This window comes from Penicillium manginii, assembly GCF_028828005.1.
Source record: "Penicillium manginii strain IBT 31320 chromosome Unknown utg000006l:1.0-4164085.0:1.0-4166146.0, whole genome shotgun sequence".
Taxonomy (NCBI): Eukaryota; Fungi; Ascomycota; class Eurotiomycetes; order Eurotiales; family Aspergillaceae; genus Penicillium; species Penicillium manginii.
The window spans coordinates 859,674-877,185 of record NW_026643107.1 but is presented as its reverse complement, the minus strand read 5'-3'; the positions used below and the strand labels follow the sequence as shown (position 1 = coordinate 877,185).

The 17,512-nt window shown below is 47.9% G+C and overlaps 7 protein-coding genes across 7 annotated transcripts; 3 read left to right on the top strand and 4 right to left on the bottom strand.

The window, feature by feature from the left end:
- Positions 1-1,322: 1,322 nt before the first annotated feature.
- Positions 1,323-3,999, top strand: N7533_008681 (glycoside hydrolase family 92 protein; the record flags this gene model as incomplete). Its single annotated transcript, XM_057105331.1, has 6 exons — positions 1,323-1,473; positions 1,534-1,566; positions 1,617-1,726; positions 1,777-2,603; positions 2,665-3,348; positions 3,417-3,999. The coding sequence occupies 6 exons, from the start codon at positions 1,323-1,325 to the stop codon at positions 3,997-3,999; spliced, it is 2,388 nt and encodes a 795-aa protein (XP_056956780.1).
- Positions 4,000-4,340: 341 nt separating this feature from the next.
- Positions 4,341-6,779, top strand: N7533_008680 (uncharacterized protein; the record flags this gene model as incomplete). Its single annotated transcript, XM_057105330.1, has 5 exons — positions 4,341-4,616; positions 4,687-5,191; positions 5,241-5,920; positions 5,984-6,631; positions 6,699-6,779. 5 exons carry the CDS (start codon positions 4,341-4,343, stop codon positions 6,777-6,779), a joined length of 2,190 nt encoding a protein of 729 aa, XP_056956779.1.
- Positions 6,780-7,373: 594 nt separating this feature from the next.
- On the bottom strand, positions 7,374-8,363 carry N7533_008679 (SDR family oxidoreductase; the record flags this gene model as incomplete). Its single annotated transcript, XM_057105329.1, has 4 exons — positions 7,374-7,457; positions 7,509-7,706; positions 7,777-8,151; positions 8,229-8,363. 4 exons carry the CDS (start codon positions 8,361-8,363, stop codon positions 7,374-7,376), a joined length of 792 nt encoding a protein of 263 aa, XP_056956778.1.
- A 564-nt stretch (positions 8,364-8,927) lies between these two features.
- On the bottom strand, positions 8,928-10,666 carry N7533_008678 (uncharacterized protein; the record flags this gene model as incomplete). The annotated part of the gene is made up of 4 exons (XM_057105328.1): positions 8,928-9,590; positions 9,655-9,886; positions 9,949-10,462; positions 10,522-10,666. 4 exons carry the CDS (start codon positions 10,664-10,666, stop codon positions 8,928-8,930), a joined length of 1,554 nt encoding a protein of 517 aa, XP_056956777.1.
- Positions 10,667-11,177: 511 nt separating this feature from the next.
- On the top strand, positions 11,178-12,110 carry N7533_008677 (L-xylulose reductase; the record flags this gene model as incomplete). Its single annotated transcript, XM_057105327.1, has 3 exons — positions 11,178-11,444; positions 11,512-11,766; positions 11,823-12,110. The coding sequence occupies 3 exons, from the start codon at positions 11,178-11,180 to the stop codon at positions 12,108-12,110; spliced, it is 810 nt and encodes a 269-aa protein (XP_056956776.1).
- Positions 12,111-12,292: 182 nt separating this feature from the next.
- Positions 12,293-14,067, bottom strand: N7533_008676 (uncharacterized protein; the record flags this gene model as incomplete). The annotated part of the gene is made up of 4 exons (XM_057105326.1): positions 12,293-12,572; positions 12,623-12,818; positions 12,874-13,486; positions 13,537-14,067. The coding sequence occupies 4 exons, from the start codon at positions 14,065-14,067 to the stop codon at positions 12,293-12,295; spliced, it is 1,620 nt and encodes a 539-aa protein (XP_056956775.1).
- Positions 14,068-15,362: 1,295 nt separating this feature from the next.
- Positions 15,363-16,994, bottom strand: N7533_008675 (Zn(II)2Cys6 transcription factor domain-containing protein; the record flags this gene model as incomplete). Its single annotated transcript, XM_057105325.1, has 1 exon — positions 15,363-16,994. One exon carries the CDS (start codon positions 16,992-16,994, stop codon positions 15,363-15,365), a length of 1,632 nt encoding a protein of 543 aa, XP_056956774.1.
- Positions 16,995-17,512: the final 518 nt, after the last annotated feature.

Sequence of the window (17,512 nt, the reverse complement as noted above, 5' to 3'; positions counted from 1 at the left end):
GATTATGTCATTCGGCCCGATCTCGGCAGATTCTCGGCAATCAAAGGTAGTCAAAAGGGGTTGTCGTCCCGACTTGCATTCGGTATTCTCTACAAGACTCTATCCAAGTGATAAGATGCTTGAATAGAGATTTCTTCGAGACACATTTTACATATTATCAGCCGGAAAGGAAACCCCATTATTGGAAGTGCGCTTTCTCCGACAACTGCCATCCAGGATCGTAGTATGCAAGAGAAGATTTTGCTGTAGTTAATTGATACGAGACAAATCTTAAAATCTATCCTTTTTAGTTAACCGCCTACAAGCTTGTGATCATAGGTATCAACATTGGACATGTCAAGGTGATCTTAGTAGTATTCTAAATTGTAGTGTAGTTAGTAGTACTACTAATGGCAAATATAGTATATCCCATCGGAAAGAAGACCGACCAACTAATACCGGAATACAGCTAGTACCAGGTAACAATATGAGGGGAAACTTCCAACCTTGGAAGGATGAATAATACTAATAGCAGAAATCAATTGATTGTTGTCATTTTTCACACGAGTAGATATTTTTAAATACCTATAACTCGAAGCGAACTCTCTGATTTAGATAGTTGCTGGTCGGCCAACTGTTTGTTGTTCCCGTGCCCCAACAACCATCACCACTCCCACTTCTCTGAGTCTCACCACTATTACTCACCTACCTCCCACCTATTTCTCCGTACTCAACAACTGCCCATTTTAATTCCGACGTCGCGCGAAGAGGTTACATGAGGGCCCAGTACTTCCCCACTTTCAATTTCGCGGGGCCTCATTCCCCGCAGCTCGGAGATACTGGGGGAGACCAACAATTCGCCCAACTCGCCAGGGATCGGCACATAGGCCAGGAACCCGGCGGGTGACCCCTTCTTTTATGAACTCGCCCTATCTCTTTTGGGCATCTCTATCGCTCATCCCTGCGGCCGATACCGCTTTTTCACTCGTCATGGCACGGAGAAAATCAAGTGCACGCGGTGTCGGTCACGGCTGCCCGCGCAGAGGTCACACGCGACGTGGCTGGGCGATGTACTCAATGTTACCTTCGCTCTTACAACATGTGGGCTTTTTGCTACACAATCGGTCGAATCAACGATGAAACAGTCTTCATTTGAGGGGGAAATACCGAGATTTTTCCTCAAGCATAGTATGCGCCTTGCCGATCCGTTCGCGAGGAATGCTCGTAAATAAGAGAGCATCGATCCGACGTGCACCACGCGCTCAACCTCGAATTTCGTTTTCCCCCCCTCTCGCTGATTGAATTTGCGCTCTTGCAGCCCATAATTCATCCTGCGGTTCGTCATGGGCCCACGACTGCTTCCCCGTGTGGAGGCATTTGGTGCCATCGCCGCGGTTTTGTATGGTTCTGTTGCTCTAAATACACAGGTGGCATTGGCGGACAACTTCGATCCTCTGGACTATGTCGATCCTTTGATCGGGACAGCTAATGGAGGTATGCCTCAATAGGCGGTTCTACAACTACGATTGATATTCTAACTAATGCCTGATTTAGGCCATGTTTTTCCCGGCGCAACACTACCCTTTGGTGAGTCGTTCGAATGGACACAATTGGAGCATGCTGCTCACAGACGATAGGCATGGCCAAAGCTGTTGCCGATACAATCGGTGAGAACCAGGCGGGCTTCGCTTTCGATACGACTGTTGTTTCGGGATTCTCGCACATGCACGATTCGGGCACTGGTGGCGTATGATTCTCTCCTCCTTAGTGAAAAGCTCTTTACATTGACAATATCAGTCACCTTCTATGGGAAACTTCCCCATATTTGCCCAACCATCGTGTCCGAACGACGATCTCAATCAATGCAAGTGGCAGCTCAACGACAGAGCCTCGACATGGAAGAGAGACTCGCCGAAGGCTCGCCCGGGATACTTTGGCATATCCCTCGACAATGGTGTTCACGCTGAAATGACAACAACAAATCGCTCAGCACTATATCGATTCACCTTCGAGGAGACTTCGGCCGACGCGTTGAGCCCTGTGATCCTGGTTGACTTGATTGATCTACCACAGTCACGAACGAATGGTACCGCCGACGTGAACAAATCAACTGGCCGACTGACTGGCAATGGCACATTCAACCCCAGCTTTGGAATTGGAAGCTATGATCTTCATTTCTGCGTCGACTTTAAGGGCGCTGAGCTTCGCGATACTGGAGTCTGGACTAAGAATCGCGCAAACTTCAGCCGCGAAAGTGTTACTCTTGCAGCTGATGGGACCAACACCCCAGCGACACTCTCCGCTGGTACATTTGCCCGATTCCATGCACCCAAGGACAACACGATACTCGCTCGTGTCGGTGTCAGCTTCCTTAATGTCAATCAAGCATGCGAAAATGCAGAGCGTGAGCAGCCTGATTTCGACTTCGAGGGAACTGTCTCTGCTGCTGAGGCTGCTTGGAGAAAGAAACTGGACGTCATCTCCGTGAATGCCGAGGGAGTTTCCGCCGATTTGCAAAAGGTCTTCTGGAGTGGAGCCTACCGCACCATGATCAGCCCCCAGGATTATACGGGTGAAAACCCGCTATGGAAGAGCGATGAGCCGTACTATGACAGTTATTACTGGTAAGAGACTTATCACATAGATTGGTCAACCGGAATTTCCAGCTAACCTGAGATTATCCAGCATCTGGGACTCATATCGCAGTATCCACCCTCTATTGACTTTGGTCGATCCTCTTTCACAGTCCCTAATGCTGCGAAGTCTGATTGATATCTACCGCAATGAAGGCTATCTACCCGACTGCCGCATGTCGCTCTGCAAGGGCTTCACCCAGGGCGGCTCTAATGCCGATGTAGTGGTAGCTGATGCTTACCTAAAGAAGATTCCAGGTATCGATTGGGATACCGCCTACGAGGCTGTGGTCAAGGATGCAGAGATTGAGCCGGCCAACTGGAATGTCGAAGGCCGCGGCGGCCTACACAGCTGGAAGAGCCTCGGATATATCCCGACCGACGACTATGACCCTTATGGTGTTGGAACACACACGCGGAGTATCTCTCGTACGGTCGAGTATGCATACAATGATTTCTGTATTGCTGAGATGGCCCACGGGATGGGTCACAAGGAAGATTATGAGAAGTACCTGGGACGCTCCGGTAACTGGGTGAACATGTACAAAGCAGACCAAAAGTCCAGCATTCAGGGCGCCGACACCAACTTTACTGGCTTCTTGCAGCCTCGTTACACGAACGGAACATGGGGGTACCAAGATCCAATCTTTTGCAGTCCTCTGCTTAACTTCACCTCCTGCTATCTCAACCCCGACGGACACGAGACTTATGAGGGAAGTGCTTGGCTCTATACTTTGTAGGTGACATCTTTCCATCATCAACGAGAAAAAGGAAGGAAATCGCTAATTCTTTTTTGCTTCGCAGCTATGCACCCCATGACATGGGATCCCTCGTTCAGACTCTCGGTGGTGCTGAGGAATTCACGAAGCGTCTGACTTACTTCCACGAGTCTGGCCTTCTCTATGTGGGCGATGAACAGGCATTCCTGCCGGTCTACCAGTTTCATTATGCCGGCAGACCCGGTCTGTCCGCCAAGTACAACCACTTCTACATTCCCTCCCAATTCAACACTACTGTCGCTGGTATTGCGGGTAATGACGATAGTGGAGCGATGGGATCATATGTGGTCCTTAGCATGATGGGTCTCTGGCCCGTTCCAGGCCAGGACGTATATCTGATTACACCCCCATACTTCAAAGAAGTGAGCATTCGCAATGGCATCACAGGAAAACTGGCGACCATCCGCAATGTCAACTTCGACCCCAGCTACAAATCCATCTACGTCCAGAGCGCCAAGCTGAATGGCAAGGAATGGACCAAGAACTGGGTTACACACGACTTCTGGACTGAAGGAGGAGTTCTGGAACTGACTTTGGGATCCGAAGAGAGTGACTGGGGCACTAAGATGGAGGATCTTCCTCCTAGTATCAGCAACTATCATGCTTGAGCTTCTCCTGCATCAAAGCAAAGCTCATTGGTTATGCCGGTCGATCAAGCAATGTTTATAGTGTGAGACCTTGTTCGATAGCCAGACATGAATATTATTAAATATTCGCAATTCAATTCCCTGGTCATATTAAAGTAGTTTTCCTCGAAGCCATCTCGAGTTGTCCCCAATTCTCATCTATACCAAGTCAAGTTGAACCATCCATCACTTTTTAACTCTTTCCACTTCAACTTCCACCCTTTCCTTCACCTCACCGACACCTTCCCTCTCGATAAGCCATCTTACCTTCTTCAAATATCTCATCTAAATCCTCTCAATCAAAGTCTGTGACTCTTCAACCAATGGCAGACCCTTTCATTCTGTCCTTCCAAATGGTGTTCTGCCTCAAATCTGAGGTGTCGATCGGAGATCCTCCGGCGATTCCTAGCAATATGAGTGTCACTCCACAACCCCCACCGACCGTGAAATGGGATATGAGAGGGAATGTAGAGGCAAAGGACACAGTCATGTCTTCACCAGAACCACCCAGTATCACTCGACAGAGTGGCTTATATGAGACCGAACACCGCACAATCCCGGAGTTGTCTTGCAAAGAGTGTCGTCGCAGGAAATCAAAGGTAAGACGCAACCCCCTCATCTCTTGCATTGTTCTACATTAGAATATACACTGACACTGACTGAATCAAGTGTGACCGTCAAACTCCAAAGTGCACATTGTGCGTGAGAAAGAATCGTACTTGTGAATACGGAGCTAAGAGTCGGCCTCTGACCCGTCGCTATGTGACAGAGTTGGAGAGTGCACTCCTCAGCCTTCAGCAAAGTTTGCCAACACAAGGTGATTCCAACATTTATTTAGACCTCAACAACTCTAATTTGGGCGAGGCGACCGGCCAGCGCAATCGCTCTGTCGATATTTCCCACTCCCCTCTTCACTCAGGGGCGACAACCGACCAACAACCCCATTCTCGCTGTCAGATTGCTGGCCCTGTTGGCATGACACAAACTCCACGGGCGTCCGAAATTAGAGGAAGGGTTAGAAAGAGATCGATCAGTCAAGTCAACATGCCTCTTGAATCCTCCCCTCTGTCCGGCAACTGGGAATGGGATGAACGAGCTGGCCGGGCGAATGGAAACGAATTTGTTGATGGCATGGCCAGTTTGACAAGCGATCCAAATGGAGGTGGTTATCTTGGTAAGTGACTCTACTTGTGCGGAGGGATTGTCCACTAATTGACGACTAGGGGTTGCGTCTGGCGCTGCATTGCTGCGAGTCACTGACCCGAATCCAAACGGACCGAAAGATCAAATTGTATCAGCCCAGAATATCGAGCCGTCAAATATCCCAGCCTCGAGCATTCCATATTCATCGGAATCTCTTGGTGAGCTGGAACCTTTCGTCAAAAAATACTTCGACGTATTTCACAAATCCTACCCTATCGTCCACGAGGCCACTTTTCGAGCGCAGTTCATGCATGTACTTCCGCGACCAAAAACAAAGGCCTGGGAAGTACTCTTGTTTGTAGTAGCTGCCGTGGGTGCTTTCACTGCGTCAACACAACCTTCGCAGGAAGACGTGGGTCTCTTTGAAGCCGCGAAGGCACGCATGTCATTCGACATGCTAGAGACTGGCAACATTCATCTCGTGCAAGCGTTGACTCTCATCTCGAACTACATGCAAAAACGGAATAAGCCAAATTCGGGCTACCATTACATGGGTCTAGCTCGGCGTACTGCGATGGCTATCGGTCTGCACAAGGAAATACAATCACCGGTAATGAATCTTTTCGAAAGGGAAATGCGGCGTCGAATCTGGCACTGTCTCTACATATTTGACGTCGGTGCTATCATTACGTTTTCGAGACCTCTCGACTTTCCTTCCAATGGCGTTGATGCAGAACTGCCAATGGATGTACATGATACGGTAAGGACCTGGATCCTTTGGTTTTCATCCTACTTCATACTAAATATTCGATCTTCATAATAGGCCATTACACAAGGGACAAGGACAACGCCACAGTTTTCCACAGAGACAACGATCTACACTCATATGCGAGCCCAGGTCTCCTTTCACATGGTAACAAGTGAAATATACTCGAGGATGATTTCCACGTCTTTCCCGTCAGCATCAGAGCTGATAGAGGCGGATGACCGATTGATTTCACATTGGCTATCATCTCTACCTCCTCATTTCCAAGAAGACGCCACTCAAAACGTGACATTCAGACTCTGCCATTCCATCTTACGATGGCGATACCGAAATTTCCGAACTCTCATGTATCGACCAATTCTCATTCGACGCGTTATGTCCCGACGTGGTCAAATCTCTACCAGTGGCGAAGAAAGTAACCACCACGAGGACATTTCCATCGAGAGGTGTCTGCAGGCAGCACGTGAGTCTGTGCAGCTGATCTCGACTTACTGGTTAAACGAGAGTAAGAATACGATGACTTGCTGGTACGGACTGTACTTCCTATTCCAGGCTGTACTTATTCCGATTTACTGCCTCCGAAATGATCCGCAGTGTGCAGCGGCCGACGAGTGGCGTGAACAGATTGGTCAAGCTATGCGAACGATCGAGTCGATGGCTCAGATCATCGAATCAGCCTCTCTGTTCCTGGAGAAAATTCGTTCCGTTTGTGGGCAATATCTGAATTACTCTCTTGATGGGTGGGGGGGTTCCGACTGAGGAGTCCCCGCAGACACAGATTGCCAATCTCTACCCATTGATGTGGCCAAATCTGGATATCACACACATGGATGGCTTTGATACGTCTCTGTAGGTGATTATGACTTACATGCTATCGTGAATACGGGCATTAATGAAATTATTTCACAGCCAAGCTTCAACGATCACCGATTTCATGAACCAAATTCCAGGTTTCGAATGATAGATGGACATTGGATGAGAGATGTGGGCTTCAGGTAAATATGGGACTGGCCAGCTTTAACAATGCTTTTCAATATGCATATTTCGGGCGGGCATAAATCTGGTTTATCGTACGCGCACAATGGATTGACTAGTATCTTTGATAATTTGTATACCATCACCGTAGCTGAGCAGTTAGTCTACCACGTGGAGCAGGCGATATCCGTAGTCTATGGCAATTCACACCTGGGGCCCAGCATCCTTTTTTGGATAACAATTACCTGCTCACTCCGTGTTGGCAATATTCAGATTGTTGTCCGGTACTAGAGACGAAGCCACCTGCTAATAAGTTACTAGCTAGTAATATTCCCGGGCAGTGTCATTTAGGTGACACCAGAAACTCAGAGGCCCTGCAAACAGAGCGATGAACCCCTGAAAACCTAAATCTATTCTCTGAGATATTATTTTGCTCTTGATTTTGGAGAAGTTAATTGGATACATTTTATGTCTAAGGTAGAGTATAACCCCCGTCCATCACGATGTTGGAACCGGTCATATATGATGAGGCGTCGGATGCGCAGAAGACATACGCCTGTATCTATGTTTAGTTCAAGACCTTGAATACAGACTCGGGTATACTCACTCCTTTAAGCTCATATGTTTGCGCCATTCGATTGGCAGGGATCATACTGAGCCATTTCTCACGCCACTCAAGGGGGTGGATGTCAAGGATATCGGTCGCGATAAAACCTGGCGAGATGCAATTTACACGGGCAAAATCAACCCACTCAACAGCGAGACATTTGGCAAGTTGAACAACGCCAGCCTTGGAAGCGTTATACTAAGCAAGATGTCAGTTGCATATCCTTATTAAGCATCACTTTGCATCACTTTCCACGGGAAAAACCCACGGCAGCTTGTTTCTGAGGAACGTTGACTAGCGTTGCGCTCACGCTTGCTGTAAAAACAACATTTCCAAACCCTTGATCTTTGAAAACACGAGCAGCTGCCTGTGCTGAATAGAAGGCACCGTCAAGATTCACCTTCATGATCTCACTCCATTGATCGGCCGTGTAATCCTCAGCCGCAACGCAAGAGGCAATGCCAGAGTTGGCGATCATAATATCGAGCTTGCCAAAGTCCTTCACGACTTGTTTAACAGCGGCCTCGATATTGGTTTGAACAGTCACGTCGGACTGATATGCAGCTGCTTTGACATTGTTCGTTGATGCAATCTCGGCAGCGGTCGCGTCGGCTGTCTTGGATGAGTTGTAGATTATAGCCACCTGGACCCCGCATTTCAAATATTAGAGATCAAAATAATTACATAGGGAGTTCGGTTTTTTTTTTTGGTACAACGTACGTTTGCGCCAGCCTCGGCGAGACCACGAGCTACCTCTAGACCAATTCCCCGGGAACCACCAGTGACGATGGCTACTTTGCCGGAAAGGTCGAACGCCTTGGAGACGTGTTGGTTTGCAGGTTGAGCGAGGACCATCTTGTAGATTTGCAGATTATCATTCAGACGAGACAAAATTAACCAAATTAATTTAAACCATGGAGCTGCGAAAGCTCAACTCGATGGCTGATTATCTCATGCTGCAGCGGACAACACTCACCCTTCCCCGCCGGATAGCCCGCTCCGCCACGGACATCCGCGTCCGCCCCGTTGTTACCGGTTTTTGGTTAGGTTTCAAAGCTCCACTCTGATTACAGGGTAGATTTTGGTGCTACTGATCATCGTGGGGGTGGACTGATCGCGGTGACAGCATCTTCCGGAGCTGGGTTGCCAAGGCAGCACCCCGGACTCCAATGTGGGGAGCATGGGTCATACGGGATTCCCTGCATTTTCCGGCTAATCTTATTAAGAAAATGAATATTCAAGGGTGAGGGCAAGTTGAGACTATTTTCACCAGAGCTATCTATTTTTCGCTTAGATGGCCTGTTCGGAGAACTCGAAATTGTGAAATTGCCCAGGTGGTTCGGGAAGATATCTATTAAATATAACAAATCTTGGAAGCTAGCTAGTCCAAGTGTCGGTAAAAGCAAATTCAAGTTCAAGCTATGCGACGTGTTCTGCATGCTCTGTGCTACATTTCCCCTTCCCATCAAAGTCATCCTGTTTATAAAGAGTTGAACTGTTTATCGCGGCAGAGGGCCCATCGAAAACCTCCGCAATTTCCTCCAGGGAATGACCTTTAGTTTCGGGAAATAGGAACCAAGTCACGACTAGCACGACCACGTCGAAGCAACAGTAAAAGATATAGTAGTGCCAACCAATCTTATCCAATGCGATTGGATTGACAAAAGCAAGTACAATCAAGGAGCCGTAGACACTCATCAGCTCCACGGTAAGTCCCTTGCTGCGGATGGAATATGGGAATATCTCGGTCGGGTAGCCTAATAACAGTGGTGTGTATGCAATATCGTAGTGGAAATAGAAGATAAACACGAATGCTATCACCGTCTTCCCCAGAGCACCCGCGTTTGTTATATCAAATACGGCCGAGCATGCGGTCCAGATGACAAACGAGACCAGCATGCCCGCCGCAGACCACAAGAACAACGTTCGGCGTCCGAGTCGATCGACTAATAGGGCTGCGCTGCCGGCTATAATGAAATTAAAAACTTGGAGAAGACCATTAATGAGGGTTTGAGTGTCCGAGTCTTTGATTCCGACGGTATCCAGCACAAGCGTGAGATAGTAGGATACCACCGCAACACCCTGGACTATGTCAGCCTCAACGGTCTCCACTAGATGCATGGTTCATGAGTTAAGATCGACTTACATTCCACTGAGCAAACACACCGATGCAAATAGCAATCAATGTACGTTTGCGGTTTCCAGGGGTCTTAACTAGTGTCGACCATTTGGTTTCAGAAGCTCGACTCTCCATCTCAATTGTACGTGCGATCTCGCTCATTTCGAATTGAATTAGCGGGTGCGATATATCGCCAGCGGTATGAAATCGCGCCAGTAGATCCTCGGCTTCTTTCTTTTTGCCCTTTGCGATAAGCCATCTACATATATGAGTCAGTCGATAAAGCCTTCATTTCAACTTCTTTCAATGGTCTGTGAATACCTTGGGGACTCAGGTACAAAGGACCAGAATATTATTTGGACGACGGGGAACCCAGCCTGGACAATTGAAGGCACTCTCCAACTCCAGTCTGACCCACTCATATGCTTTTGTGTACCATATGAGGCCCATGAAGCCAATATAGCTCCTAGGTAGTAGAATGTCCAGAACGCACTTGTGTATTTTCCTCGATGAGTTGGGTAGGCCAGCTCTGTGATGAGCATGGGGGATGGCTGTGTTACCAGCATTGAACCAACCCCCACCAGCACACGAGAGAACACAAACATACCATACTGCACAGAGGCAGCTTGGATAATTGATGCAATTACGATCACGATTGCGCCTGAAAGTAAGGTCCAACGACGTCCAATTCTATCCGACAGAATGCCAACAAAAGGCAATGAGATGACACTACCAATAGACTGTGCGGCATTGACAACACCGAGTATTGACCCGGACGGGTTGCCGAAGTAGCCCTTCCATTCAGCAATCGATTGCAGGCCGTTCATCAAAGAGCCTAGTACAATTTGGGTTTGTCAGTACTCTGTATGCATCAACTTTGTTTCAATACATTACCATCATATCCAGCGACTGCAGATGAGAGAAGAGGAACGAGTAGGATCAGATTGAGTTGCAGCAGATGTGGGACACGAAACCAGGGGCGGTCATGTTGAGGCAAGACGGAAGCCAAGGCGGCGCCGACAATATCTTGATCTCTCATAGTTGTCCGAACTTGAAGTTCAAATGGGATGTGGGAATTCTCATCGGAGCTGCACATCCATGACCCGGCGGCTCAGGAGTAATATATCCCCCACCGGTAAACTTGAACCTAATATCATAGGGAAAAACTGGCAAGAAGTGACGGGACGGCATCGCATGTTTCTTGGACCCACTTGGGCCTCGCCTCTCCTCGTGGGGTTGGCCCATGACGCTTTCTGGTTTGCGGGGAGGGAAACGGAGATCCACTTCCGTCGACGGAGAGGGCTGTCCGAGATTTTCGGCGATATCACCGGCTAACAAGAGATACTATGGCAAGAAGGGTGCATTATCGGGACTGAAAGCGGCTTTGCAGCTAAAATTGGCTCGGAATGGGACATCTGGCTACAAAATACGGATACCAAGGTCCTTGCCGTGAGAATATATGAGGTCGCAGATCCTACAATTGATCTTCGAACAAATGGCGAGCGCTCAACTCAGCGCATATCTCTTTTCTCACATTCATGACACAGACAATGGGCTCTCAAAGTATTCGTCGTTCAAACCCGGTCCTCCCGGACAGTATTTTCCAAATGTTTCGGTTGGATGAGAAGGTCGCAATCATCACTGGTGGTGCCGGTGGAATTGGATACCAGGTAGCTCGTGGCCTCGCAGAGGCCGGGGCCAACATAGCTCTCTGGTACCACGGTTCTTCACATGCCGAAAAGTTGGCGTCAGAGTTGGAAATAGACTTCGGAATAAAAGCAAAGGCGTATAAATGTTCGGTGCAGAACTTTGAAGATGTGAGAAATCCTTGAGCTCCACGAAAGAAAAGGCAATATTAGCGGGAACTAACGTGCAATTTCGTAGGTTCAATCATCAACCAACGCCGTGGTGCGCGACTTCGGCCGACTCGATATTATGATTGCAAATGCTGGGATTCCATCAAAGGCAGGCGCATTGGATGACAAATTGGAAGATTGGCAACGGGTGGTGGATGTTGACTTTTCCGGCGCATATTATTGTGCGCGTGTTGCTGGAGAGATCTTCCGTAGACAAGGACATGGGAATCTCATTTTCACTGCCTCCATGTCTGGTCATGCAGCGAACGTTCCTCAACAACAGGTAAATCGAATCATATCTCTGATGTATCTCGTAAAGAAGCTCTGACAAACTTTTAGGCCTGTTACAATGCTTGCAAGGCAGGTGTCATTCACTTGGCAAAGTCATTGGCAGTAGAGTGGGCCTCTTTTGCTCGTGTCAACTCTGTTAGTCCTGGCTACATTGACACACCTATCAGCCAAGATTGCCCCTTCGAAATGAAGGAGGAATGGTATAATCTTACCCCCTTGAAACGTGATGCCGATCCTCGCGAGCTCAAGGGGGTATATCTTTATCTTGCCAGTGATGCGAGCACCTACACAACCGGGTGCGATATAGTTGTAGACGGCGGATATACGTGTCGTTAGAGAATCTGCATCAATACCAAGAAATCATTCAATCTAACTACCAGTAGCATGCATAATCTTAGAATGGAAATTGTAATGAAGACTTAGTCCTTTCCTAGAAGACCCTTTTTGATGTATATCTTATTTCTCTGTGAGTTTTTATCCATACATGCCCGAGAACTCGTCTTCTCAGAAAGACGCTATCATAGCTCGGCGTTATCCACCTCTTCCCATCGCCGTTTGAGTGTTTGGTATGGCTTTCTCATCGGCCATGCATGCAGCTCTTTTGTGCGATTTATGATTCCAAGTAAGGCATTGCGCTCCTCTTGGTCAGTAAAGTATTCCCCATAAAGAGTAACTGCAATGACAGCATTGACCAATGCAGGCTGGATTCGAAGATGGCCTAAGGCAATGCCGCAAAGGTTCAAAACAATTGACCGTACTTGGGCCTCGGCTTTCCGATGTGTCGCACGGGTTGCTTTTCTAGATGGGATGAGTATATAAGAATTGCATCAGAATATCTCATCACTCACTCCAGATATGGGCTCTCCGCGATCAAAATCATCTGTGCTAATCGAAAATGCTGAATGGCAGTCACTTGAACATCAAAACTGTACCACACGGTCGGAAATATTCTTCCCTTTGCACGATCAGCGCCAAGTTCAAGAATCGGCTCAATCTCACCCATGCAGTCATGAGCGAGCTGTTGCTCTCTAAGTTTGAGTTGTGCTTTTTAAGATAGGTTAGTGACAAACATTTGCTATACGGGATGGAATGCTCTCACTCCACTCCCCGGGGTTCTTTTGTCCCCAGCACCAGGTGGCAACCTCGCCAGCGAACATGATAATGCTGTTCGCTATAGAAGTGTTTCTCCAACGGTTTGCATCGAATCTCATGTGTGGTATACTCTCTCTCGAAAATGCATAATAGATCTCTTGTCGTATGACAATCCAGTATGCAGCGGACGCCAAAGAATTCTCCAAAGGGGACTCGATCATCGAATCAATGATGGTTTGCGTGATAGCCAAGAAGCTTACACGCCTGTCATCATAATAATCTGTATCAATCTCATTTTCATCCATCTCCTCATCCATCTCCTCATATTGTCGTAAAATAACAGTGGCGGCCATGATATTCTCTTGTTGTACTGGATCTCGAATTTCAGGGAATTGAACAAGGTCCGGGATGCATTTGAGCATGTACTCTAGTGCGCTTGACTTCTTCAATCGAGGTAGCAGCTGTCCATGATATAGTATTCCTTTGGATGTCGAATATTTGGGTAGGCGGCAGAGACGCCGCGAGGAAACGGCGAAAATGGCATTTCTAAGAGTTGGACAATGCCGTGCGCGCTGGGGAACAATAAGTTGAAATTGCCTTTGCTCATCGCAATGATCAAACTGGATTCTGTCAGCCCTGGCAAGATTTGGTAAACATAAGGGCTTCATACCCATGGAGACAACTCTTCAATAAAGTATCGCATCAAACAAGACTCTTGGACACTCTCAAATGAAGTCGCTGTCAATTCAGTGGTTGAAGATGGAGATTTAGAATAATTGATATCTGTCTCGGTTTCCCAGTATTGTAAACTAGTGTGTGTTCCGGGGTCCGTGTACTGGCGATTGCTTTCACTGGCAAATAAACATGTGCCCCTGGGGCTTCTGGACCATGATGCGGGAGATGACAAATTCAAGGATTTTTGATGTTGAGAAACTTGGCTCAGCCTATTGTCTAGATGATCGTTGTGGTTATCATCTACCTGCATATCATTGGATCCAACCGAGGCTTCCCTTGGAGCCGGTCGAATGGGGGCCAGGGGGCTCTTGTGAACCTGCTCCACTGAGACGGATACAATGGGGGGGGTGTAGAATCTGCCAGCCCCTCCTGTGAAAAAGCCGTTGTGTCTGAATGTATCGGTTGGTCCAAAGAATTCAACGCCTGCTTCGGCGGCCGCCATGTCTTTGGCTTGCTGTTGACCCATACTTGGCCCAGGGTAAAGCTCGTGTCCAAATTGGCGGTCGATCCATGTCTGAAAACAGCCTTCTTTTGTACAGGCTTGCAGGCTAGTCCCTTTGCCTCGCATCTATTACAAACTGGGAGACGCTTATCACATCTCTGGTGGCGGGCTGCAAGTCACTAGTTAGTCACGACTGACATCCACGGATCGCAGACTTTAGAATCCTTGCCTCGGCAGTTTGAGCAAGGCACTTTGGCCAATGGTGTATCCGACATATCACTCCCTCGACTCTTATTGCAGAGGTGTTCACGGCGAGGTGTTACGACCTCCTGGAATTTGGCGTAGTCAACGCTTACCCCGCTGGGGTAAAACAGCGTGGGGAATCTTTCCCCGCGGGGAAATGTCCCAATAAGGCTAGCCCCGCCGCGTGCACATAATGAGCATGATTCTGGGCAGCTTGGAAATACAGTGGCTAAAATGATAGAGACCATTGAATTGGATTGGAAAATATATTATGTCTGCTGGAGGGATCTGTATACCCTTGAATATCCTCTCGGCCTTGGTGGAATTACAGAACAAAGTCATCGCGACCCCTTTCCGTTTGGGGTAATTTTCAGCAAACAGCCAAACGGATAACTGCGTGTCTCAACAAAAAGTACAGAATACTAAATGGTGGATTATTTGCAAGGCAGGCAACATAGCAGGCAACATAAAATTTCCACTCTTCTTTGAGCAACATGTTTATAAATGGGTTCTATCACGACTGGTTTATGGTAACACTTGATATGGTTACGAGCCGAGAATTGCTTGAAAGCGATCTATTCCAAAATCAGACGATTTTCAAGACCGCGTAAAAGTAAAGGCGGGACTGAGTAACTGATCAGCCCAAGATTCTAGACCATCCAACAATATGACCGTGGTGGGTCCCGGACACCTGCATTTACGCGCCGCCCGGCAAGCTGCAAATCAACATCACGAAATATTGCTAGTCACTACTGGCATTTCTATTAGTACACATAAAATCTCGGAAATTTGCGCGATACACGTGGATTTCCTAAAATCCGTCAATCGAATTTGAACTTGAAGAGAATTCTCGTCTGAGCAGCCCTGGACTTCTCCGAGTCTGTCTATTCAATACTATTACAAGGCATCCGCACCGCGGGAAATTAGAAAACATTTCGAAGAACGAGCGAATGCAAAGCTAATTTTTTTCTTTTTCGCAATCACAAGGGCGTCGCAAATTCAGATCTGAAAAAGTGTGTGCCAGCGACCTAGAGCTCACATTCCAATTCGAAACTCCAACCCAAGTACCCACCCCCTCAATGACGCATGATCTTCGGTTGATCGAGCGCATACACAACCCACTCTTCACGCCATGGTTGGTCGATGTTTAAGTTCGCGTCGGTATATCGAGACAGCCGATACAAAAAGTGCAGATCGGACTTTTTAGGAGGTGTCTCGACAATGATGGATTCTACACGTGAAGATTCCGGGACCACATCTTCAGGCGTGAGACCTTGCATCTCGATCTCGATGGTGCGTTGCAATACAAGAACCATCGGGGATACTGAAGAGTCTCCGTCTAGAAATTGCCATTTGTGTAGTAAGTCAAGTGCTTGTTGGCGAACTAGCCAGTCCCGACATTTGAAAACACAGAAGAAGAGAGCAGGGACTATCCCAGTCTTGACTGGAAACGTTGGCTTCGAGCCTTGGCCGGTATGTGCCAATAGAATCTCTGCTAAGTAAACCACCTTTTTAAAGTGGAGTAATAGGCTGTCGTATTTCATTTGCAGTGGCTGAACACGCGTATTCACTGCGATCAATATGGCAAGAACCTCACCCCACAGCTCAAGAAGGGTCAATGCGTCTACATCTTTTTGCCCCATGAGGTCTTTATGAACAGCGAGTGTCGCTTTGAGCTGGGTGCTCCATCCTCGCAATTTTGTCATGACTGCAAATGGCTCCAAATCGAGATCCGGGTCGGATGATATCACTCTGAACCCGCGAGAGTCATTCTGCATGATCATTCGGGCTAGGGTTACCAATAAATCATGTAATTTCTGAAGATTGTCTTTGTTATTTGATGGTTTGTCAGGGACAAGCCACGGGGATTCTAGATCTTCCTTTTCTGGGATTTTGTTGGCGAAAGTTGTATAGACTAGTTGAGTCGCCGCGAAGGTTTGTTTCAAAGCTGTACTAACTGAGGTTGGGTAGGGGTTTTCGCATAAATACTGCGTTAAAAGGCCTTTGCCCGCTCGCAGATGTCGACCAGCAGCTTCGGGTTCCTCCTGAAAAAGGATCACACACACCAGCACCAAACAGGTCACCAGAGCGGTCTCCACTTTGGCTCGACCCATCTGATCATCGGCTAGGTTCTTTTGGAGATGATTGATTGCCTTATTGCATTGCTGGAGAGAAAATTGTCGATCAAGAGACCCTGAATTCGTACCGATGCGAAGCTGTGTGAATTGCCAATTGAGAGCGCCCATACCGATGGCGGCGTGACGGACCGCGGGCTGGATTTCACTCGCTTGATGGACGAGTCTTTCCCAGAACTCGTCAAAAAAATACGCTGAGCACTGCAAGGATGTGACCTTTCGAAAATAAGTCAGATACCACAGTTCCTCGGACGTCAAATCCATGAGTCCTCCAGGCACGAGCGGGCAAGACGGGGCAGGAGACCCGTTGACTTGTAAGAGACTCATTGTGTGCGAATCATCACAAAAAATAGGGACAAGGCGCGAGGCTCGAGTTCGGCGGTCGGGAGTTTCGCGATATTCGCATTGGCGACCACTGCTGGTACACATCGAGCAGAATGGGCGCTGTTCGTCGCATTTCTTGTGTCGGCTCTTGCATACCACACATCCCGACCGCACCTTCGGTCTGCTCGTACGGTATCTTCGCTGCTTCTTGCAGCTCTGTATGTCTATATTTTCCGATACTGATGTCATTTCGAGGCTCGGACAAGGCCCAGGATGGGCGGAAAGACGGTGGAGAAGTTCCCCCCTTTGGCCCCCACTTGCCCCGATCCGCCTTGGTGACGCTGCATCCAATCATCGCGTCTTTTTGCGGGTTAGTGATCCAATTCACCCAGCATCGCAAACCTCTTTTGTCATTAAGATCAGAAACCAGGCTCCAGGAGGGCAACGAATCGTTACTTCGAGAATTCTAGAGCCAAGAACCGATTTAGTGGGGGTTTCGGGCTAAATCCTCTCGCGAGCTTCTAATACTTTTGTTTCCTTCCCACTGGAGCACCGAATCAAGAGACCTGGAGAGTCTAGCTGGCTAACTAACTTGCTGCTGCATGTCATCACATGGTGCGGAATGGCTGTCCGGCAACGGAGTGGGGACTCCGCCGTGCGGGGATTGAAGTAGAACATACAGTCACTTTTAAACCTAACATCTTTGAAAGTGTTGTGTCACAAAGTTAGGCTAAAAGCAAAGATCTGCCACGCAAAAATTTCATTTG